Below are 9467 nucleotides of genomic sequence, written 5' to 3'. Positions count from 1 at the left end.
ATACTTGCTATCGTTGTTATTTTATATCTGAATTTGTTTGAACGAAATACTGTTGTTTATCAATATAGCTGATCCTCCGTAGCCATCAAATCTATCATCATTTATCAGATGGTAGTTATTAAAATTGTAGTAAAGATTTTTGTTTAGCCATGTCTCTGAGAGACATGCTATCAATATTTTGTTATCAAACATAAAGGATTCTATGCTGCCTATGTTACTATGTAAAGATCTACAGTTTAGTTGTAAAATTTTTATATTATCCATAATCGATTTTATATTGAACTATAAAAGTAAGGTTTAGCAAAACGTTAGAATATCGCAGATATCCTATATGTTTCGGTGTCATTATTACTAGAATTAAGTTTATTTTGTGTTTCTCCTTCACTTATTTATCAAAAATAAAATCTAATTTTCTTTTAATGAAAGTCATCGTTTCGTCCTTGTCTTTATTTGATCCGTATCTCTATCTTCCAGATTTTTAATAATGTTCATGAGGTCTCTTCTCAAAAGGTTTCTCCAATCTTCCATAATATTTGTGTTTCTGTTAATGTGAATCCTGTTACGTGGAGTATCAATCTCTCTTCTGTCTATTCTAATGTCACTCGACCGATTCCCAAGGTTTCTATTATAGATGTTTTTGCTGTTATTTCTGCTTAGACTATTTTTGGCTTATTCATTTCCATTATATTATTCGATCGTATAACTCTTCCTTTTCTTTCAAATCAGAAAGTATATCATATCTATTAATATTCGAATGGACTGAATCATTTCTTATATTACTAAGAATTTCTGGGAAGTGGCTTTGGTAGGACTTATAATGACTGAATGTGCTGGCTGCTTTGGCATATCTATTGTATTGGATGATCTTTTTCGTTTCTATGTAAGATGTGTTTTGTAGAGCCATAATTTCTTTTATTCTTTTGTTCTTCAAGTATACTTCGCAATTTTTATCATCTGCTCGATGATTATCGTGACATAAGCTACATAATTCTATGTCACTTTTGCATGCTTCTATCTTGTGTTCTTCTGTGCATTTTTTGCATCTTTCCTTGCTTTTGCATTGAGATTTTATATGGCCAAATCTCCAGCAATTATGACATTGTATAAGTCTTTGAATAAATGGTGAAACTCGGCAGCTGACTGAATGAATGAAGACTCTTTCTGGTAACATATTTCCCTTAAATAATATTTTAACTCTCTGCGAATTTGTTTTTGTTGACTCATTGTTCTTACTCTTTAGGCATCTAATACTTATAATTTCGCTTTCACTTCTAATGCTGCTTAAAATTTCTTCTTCGTCCAGGCTTGGGTCAATGTCAAATATAATCCCCAATCTTACTAATTTGTGCCTTGGTATGTATGCATTAATATTAAAAACATCCAGCATTTCATCCCTTATAACTTTATTTGCGCTTTTGTAGTTGTTAAATATTATTTTTATTCTATTTTTGCCAATGGAACTAATGTCTTCTATTTCTTTACTGATATTAATTAAATTTTTATGAAAAATTCTACCCACTGCCATCGGATGTAATCTACCAATATTTTTGTTCTTACTTTCCGCATTCGTCTGTATCCTGATAGTATTTCAATTCCTTCATAATTTCATCTGCTTTAGTCGTGACGTTTTCCTTCACCCACATGTTGTACCAATTAGTTTTGGGGTCCTGATTTCATTTGTTATAATACTGTTTCCATTCGTTTGTACTGAATTTACGCCTGATATTGAGTCTGTTTTTAACTTTTTATTTACACTTTCCACTGCAATGCTACTGTTTAACTCACTACTTTCATTAGAATTATCACTTGCTTCATTATTTACATTATTAATATTTACCGAATTATGTGCTACATAATGTGTGTTTTTTTCCTCTTCATATTCACTCGCACTATCTGTTTCAAAATCAATATCTGATAAGGGACTGCCCCGGGGTCCGGCGGCTCACTATCGGTGTCCATGATTTGTTATGAAACTTACACTTCACAAAAATAATTCAATTTCTACCTGCGGACGATGTGCTCCTCACGGCTGCCGAAACTCGACTGTACTAAATAAATTTAAAACTATGTTTCAGCAAGTTATGCAACAGAATGGCATGATAATAAACATGCTTTGTGTATTAGTAAACAAAATCAAATAATGGGTAATTTTATTCGAGTAGCATTATGGAATGCCAATGGGCTATCTCAACATAAGGACGAATTAAAAGATTTTTTAACACATAATAAAATCGATGTACTATTAGTGAGCGAGACTCATTTCACTCACTATTCTAATTTTGTCATTCCTTACTACACGACGTATCAAACTCCTCATCCCAGCGGTAATACGCACGGTGTCACAGCAATTATTGTTAAGTCAAACATCTCACATTATCCGTTGACTAATTTTAGTGAAATCTGCATTCAAGCTACTTCAATAAAAGTGATTTTGTTTATGATCTAACAATATCTGCAGTTCACTGTCCACTAAGACATAGCATTCAAGACGAACAGTTCCAAACATTCTTTAAAACTTTTGGACCTAAATTTTTTATCGGTGGTGACTTCAATAGCAAACATCCTTATTGGGGCTCTCGACTAGTGAATCCTAAAAGCAGAGTATTAAACAATATCATCCAACAGAATAATTTTAATGTAGTTTCTACAGGTTCACCTACTTACTAGCCTAGCGATCCGGCACGCATACCAGATCTATTGGACTTTTTTATTTTTTTCTGGAATTAGTAAAACATACGTTGAAGTCGGGCTTAACTTTGACTTATTTTCAGACCACTCTCCAGTAAAAGCTTTGATAAATTCTACTTATATATCTAAAACCAAATTTCCTGTGCTACACAACAATAGTACCAACTGGAACTTATTTCGGCACACTATAGATGGTAAAATTAGCTTAAACACTAGACTTAAATCTCCTACTGACATAGAGAAAGCTTTACAACACTCAGCTAAATGATCTACCCCTGATCACATTAAAACCATAAAAGTACCCTCAACTACTTTAGAAATAAGAATATTAATTTCTGAGAAACGCGTGGCTCAAAGGGCATGGCAAAAATCACATTATCCTTCAGATAAATGAACTTATAATAAAATAAGCAATACTCTAAAACGAAAAATTAAAGTAATTTTAATAACTACGTTAAAAATCTTAACAGATCCGACAATTCAGCCTGGAGGCCATGCAAAAAAAAAACGACTGTTGCAAACTTACCAATCAGAATAAATTCGAGCAATAATTCATGGGCAAGAAGTGAATATGAAAAGGCCGATCTTTTTTCAACTTATTTGTGCTCTGTTTTTTCGCCTAACATATATAATCCTACTATTCCTTTGCAATTGTCTGCAGATAAATCTATAAGCACCCAAAACTACTAAATTATTCACTGTCAAAAGAGTCTATAGATCTATTCAGGCCTTAAAAAACAAAAAGTCACCTGAATTTGATCATATTTCTTCAAAAATTTTAAAAGAGCTTGCCAAAAAGGTATATTTCTATAACATATATTTTTAATTCTATCATTAGACTCAGTTATTAGCCATCAGCTTTCAAAACAGCTGTTATTAAAATGGTTCCAAAAATGGGTAAGGGTTCAAAACTAGTAAGTTCTTACAGACCTATTAGTCTCTTACCAAATTTATCTAAAGTACTTGAGAGATTGATATTGGAAGACATTATTGCAGTTAATAATATCATTCCTGAACATCAATTTGGGTTCCGCAAAGGACACTCAACAATGCCAGCAGTGCCATAGATTAGTCGACACTATCAACAAAGCATACGAATCTAAAGAATATTGCTCTGCAGCATTCCTTGACGTAAGTCAAGCTTTTGACAAAGTGTGGCACGAAGGACTTATTTATAAGATACAAAACATATTGCCAGCATATGCTAAATTCTTTGAATCTTATTTGAGCAATAGACAATTTAAAATCAGAGTAGATATGGCATTAACCCCACCTAATATTATGAAAGCTGGTGTTCCTCAAGGCAGCGTGCTAGATCCTTTTCTTTATGTATTGTATACCCACGATTTTCCGACTGGACTTAACTCAACAATAGCAACTTTCGCCGACGACCAACAATTAGAGCTTCACATAAATTGCAATCCCACCTCAATATTATTGGAGACTGAACAAATGCATGAAAAATTAAAATAAATTTAAATCCCAGCACATATGCTTTACTGTGAGAAAATCAGTATATTTCAACAATGAACAGCTACCACAGTCTGAATCCGTGAAGTATCTTGGAATTCATCTAGATAGGCGATTGACTTGGAGAACACATATAAAATATAAAATTCAACAAATTAGATTGAAATCCCAAAATCTTAACTGGCTTATTGGAAGAAAGTCAAAATTGTCTATGGAAAATAAAATACTTATTTATAAAACAATACTCAAACCGATCTGGACATATGGAGCCGAATATGGAGCAGCGCTTCGAAATCTAACATTGCAATGATTCAAAGAATCCAGTCAAAAACACTTAGGACAATAACAGACGCTCCTTGGTATGTCTCAAATTATATAATTCATAACGATCTCCAAGTTCCATTTGTTCAAGATGTAATTAATAAGAGAAAAGACACCCACTTCATTGTTACATCTTTGCTCAAGGCACCGCCAATGAGAAGACTTAAACGAAAATGGCTCACTGATACATCTTAGCACTTATTTGTAAATCTCTATTCACAACGGCGGTATCCTCATCATAATTTCTGTCATTGGAAAATTCCATTTTTCGAATAGAGAATGTCCTATTCGGCGATAGATGAACTATTTTGTGGCCGATACCTTCAGTGTCCAATAGGAAAGCTGTATTTTGTCACGTAAATATCAATGCGTACTTTGATTTTGGAAGCCTTCAGTTTTTATTTTGTGAACAGCTATTGTGTATATATAGTGGCGTGAATAAATGATTAGTTTAGGAAACGCAGTTCAGTAATCTTAAAATATTCAAATTTCCGAAAAAAATTAAATATGTATTTTTTTTTCAAATTTTCGTGATTTTATCTGAAATATCAAAAAAATTCAAAATTTCCAAAAAATTCAAATCGTTTTATTTCAAAAATGTCGAAATTTGCAAAAATACTCAAAATTAAAAAAAAAATTGCGAACCTTATTAATATTTTTATATCAGTATTAATTATTCGATAAAGATACTTATTTTCAAAATCAATAATTGTTGTATTAAACTGAAGCATTTTATTATCGTTTAATTATTATTATTTCACTTAATCCTAATCAGATGCGATACATATATATTTTTGTTTACAATTCTTACAATTCTCTGTTTGTACACTTATGAGCATTGGTGTATTTTAGACCTATAAAATATGAATTGTGAAATTTACAGTATATATTTATAATAATCTGTTTACTATTACTAATAAATATAATCATAAAATAAGTGAAAATCTGGCGCAAAATTCTTGCTCACTTTACGACAGAAATCCTGTTACATGGAATACTGGCGTCCTGTGCAACGGACTAATAGGAGCTAGCGCGCAAGGCTGTATCTATGACGGTCATAGCGCGCGAAATTTAAACTAAAGTAAATTAGGCATTTTTCTTTACATATATTTTATGTTTTTAGGACTTTTTTGTTTGTGAAGTATTTGCACTTTTTAACAAATTATCTGTTCTTTTTAACGTTTTAAATTTTTGTATTATTTCATCCTTCTAAATTTGTCATTCTTTTTAAATTTATCATTTAATCGCGTGTTCCTGTGCTTTTAGTATCTTCTTAGTTTTTAAGATTTTAATATATTGATGTTAGTCATTAAGTAATTAATATTAGTTAGTTATTTCTGCTTAGTTTAGTTAAATACTTCTGTTGTTTTCTCCACTTAGATCTTTCGTTTTTGAGATATTATTTATGCATAATTATAAGGTGACCATACGTCCCGGATTGGCCGGGACAGTCCCGATTTTTCGTCTTGCATGCCGGCTCTTCCTAAAAGCAATATTCGTCTCGGTTTTAGGTGTTTTGTCCCGGATGGTCCCGGATTTTTGAAAATGTTTTGATTGCCAATATATTTTTAAATATATTTCAACTAGAAAATTTGAACCGAAAAAATGTGCATACAGAGTTTTTAGCTCACCAACACACACCCCTCCCCCCCGCTCTCACACACATTCTAATTCGTCCCGGATTTCAGGCAAAAAAATATTGTATGTAAAATATTTCATGTAAAAAATATATGGTCACCTTAATAATTATGGAACTATAATACTTATAATTATGTATAATAATTATTATATTTTCAAACATTCCATAACTGTAAGGAAATAATAATGTAATTATAATTGTTGGTATAAACATAATTTTAATTGTTCTTTAAACATATGTAATATCTTTGAAAATATATATTTTGTATTTCGCATGATTTGTTCTTATTTTCAATATTATACGTACCATATACGTACTATATACTAGGCATCGGCAACCTACGGCACGCGTGCCAGGCTTGACACGCGATGGGGTTCTGAATGGCACTCTATAAAGTAATCAGGAAAATCGCAAATATTGAGTGATTTTTAAATAAAAAAAAATGTTTAATTATAATTATTTTTCTAACGTAATTCGCTAATGTAATTCAACCTACGTTTTTTTTTATATATTAACTCTTTTATTTACAACTGTCCAGTATAGGACATTCAGTAAAGGGTATGGGCGTGTTTCCATACAGAATTGGCCCCACCCTGGTATTTAAATTATTTTGATGCCATTTTATAGGCATTTTTGAGAAAATTCGATATACCAAATTTCCAATCCGTAGCTCATCATTTGGCCGAGATATCAGTGAAAACATGTGAAAGTGGCCCCTTTTTTCAAACTGACTTTTTGTCGGAAATATGAGAGATATCAAAAAACTGTTTACGTCATTCTATTTGTACTGATCTTGTCTATATTATTTATAATGAATAATGTTAAAAAATTGTCATTTACTGGATGAAAAGTTGAAAATAAGTTTTTATTTGAAATTTTCGACCAGTACGGTTAATTTGACTACTTTCCAAATAGCATCATTTTAAAGCCTGTATATTTTACTTTTATTATCCAAAATTATATTTAAATCGAAGTTGAACTTTTTATAAAAAGTTGAAAAAACCGAAGGTAGTACACGCGGAACTCGTAGAATATCCGTGTAAGTAGCGTCTCTCAATAGCAAACCAGTGCACATTGCGCTTGTCGCGCATCGGAACATATTCTATATAAAGGTAATACTTATTTAAAAAATAACACTAGATATATACATTTATGTCTTCTATATTCATATATTTATGTATATATTATTGTGGTTATATATTTATATAGAATGCTTTTTTTTTGAATTATACCTAAACTTTATTTGCTTTTCATATTTTATATTTTATATTGTTACTGTATATTATTTTATAACGATAGAAATACATATTTAATAGGTATTGTAACGAAGCTAATTTTGTTATTACAAATGAACATTGTCGATGAGTCGATGCAATTCGATTAAGGCAAAGTTCAACATATGTATCAGTTTTTGCATGTATATCACATTCGTATTCATTACAAGATTTATTACCAAAGCTGTTATCATCTGTACTATCCGATAAATTAATAATATTGCATACGCCACTAGAGTTTCTATAAGGAATTAGTCTACACACAGCACACAAAATGTCACCAATAACAAGTTTTCCCTGTAGAACTACTGTACAATTGTGCATCATCCTCGCTTACAATGTTTTTTGACTACGATTTTAACACTTGTTTATTGCAGATTTTTGCAATTTTTTGGCGATTATTGTTTCTATTAAGTTTATAAATATGAAATTACTAAAATACCCACTAAACCACCAAAGCTCTCACTAAAATAACAATGGCATTGAATCAGAAAAAATCTTGATACAGATTACACACAGAACACAAAGAAGCAACCAAATAAAATAAAATAACTGTGAAATCTATGATAGTAATTACCGAAACATTATATTTTCTGATATATTATAAATTCTTGAAGTAACTATACTGGAAGCAGCTTAAACACAAACTGATGCATTTTTTAAAAGAAAATTAAGTAACAAAGCTAGAGCATTTCAAATTACTAAGAATTTTTTATATTATATTCTTATATCTTTGTATTATTGCAGTATCGATAAAGATATGATAGAGTAAAGAACGTATTTTTATCTCAATATTTCAATTATTATTCAAAGAATAATTGTATATTTAGTTTTTATTGTGAGTGAATGGTTGAATGCATCATTATTTTGTATACACAAAATATAAATATAAAAGACATAATATTTATAACAGAAAGAACTACAGTTTCTATTAACAATGAGAGCGACTACGATTAAAAGTGTCTTAATAACTTCGTAACTTAACTTCCATATTACTATGGTAAATATAGTGACTATTTACTTATGCATTTCTATCGTTATAAAATGATATACAGTAACAATATAAAATATAAAATATAAAAAGCGAATAAAGTTTTAGGCATAATTTCAAAACAAAAAAACATTGTATATAAATATATAACCACAATAATTATATACATAAATATATGAATATAGAAGACATAAATGTATATATCTAGTGTTATTTTTAAATAAGTATTACCTTTATATAGATATGTTCCGATGCGCGACAAGCGCAATGTGCACTGGTTTGCTATTGAGAGACGCTACTTACACGGATATTCTACGAGTTCCGCGTGTACTACCTTCGGTTTTTCAACTTTTTATAAAAAGTTCCACTTCGATTTAAATATAATTTTGGATAATAAAGTAAAATATGCAGGCCTTTAAAATGATGCTATTTAGAAAGTAGTCAAATTAACGGTACTGTCGAAAATTTCGAATAAAACTTATTTTTCAACTTTTCATCCAGTAAATGACAATTTTTTTAACATTATTCATTATAAATAATATAGACAAGATCAGTACAAATAGAATGACGTAAACAGTTTTTTGCTATCTCTCATTTTCCGAAAAAGTGAGTTGAAAAAAGGGGCCACTTCACATGTTTTCACTGATATCTCGGCCAAATGATGAGCTACGGATTTGAATTTGGTATATCGAATTTTTCTCGAAATGGCCTATAAAATGGCATCAAAATAATTTAAATACCAGGGTGGGGCCACTTCTGTATGGAAACACGCCCATACCCTTTAAATGGATTTACAATAGTCCGCCGAAAAGGTACATTGTATACTACTTTGACATGTTGGAAAAATAACTCAGTAGTTATTAAATAATTTCTTATTAAATAATGATTAAGTTATTTCCATTTTTTCTCAGGAGAGTTGATGGCTTAAATCCAGTGGCGCTTTTCTTTCAACCTTCTTCGATAGTTCTCTGTTATCTATGAGTTTGCTAATGTATTTGGGTGATTGATTAGCTTGTTTCTATACTTCTGTGCTGTTTTTGTATTACTTCATTTATGGTAGGTGTATTCGTATCAGCATGAATCA

General features: G+C 30.6%; 1 protein-coding gene across 1 annotated transcript; it reads right to left on the bottom strand.

Annotated features, from left to right (window-relative positions):
• Nucleotides 1–682: 682 nt before the first annotated feature.
• On the bottom strand, nt 683–1643 carry LOC113385492. Its single transcript, XM_026623349.1, has 2 exons — nt 1558–1643; nt 683–1481 (listed from the first exon to the last, which is right to left on the bottom strand). Exons 1-2 carry the CDS (start codon nt 1641–1643, stop codon nt 683–685), a joined length of 885 nt encoding a protein of 294 aa, XP_026479134.1.
• Nucleotides 1644–9467: the final 7824 nt, after the last annotated feature.

Source organism: Ctenocephalides felis, unplaced genomic scaffold (genome assembly GCF_003426905.1).
Source record: "Ctenocephalides felis isolate EL2017-DRISC unplaced genomic scaffold, ASM342690v1 CF-g0.4_SCAFFOLD_03571, whole genome shotgun sequence".
NCBI classification, from domain to species: Eukaryota; Metazoa; Arthropoda; class Insecta; order Siphonaptera; family Pulicidae; genus Ctenocephalides; species Ctenocephalides felis.
Note: the sequence above shows the minus strand (reverse complement) of the source record. Positions and strands in the feature narration are given on the sequence as shown.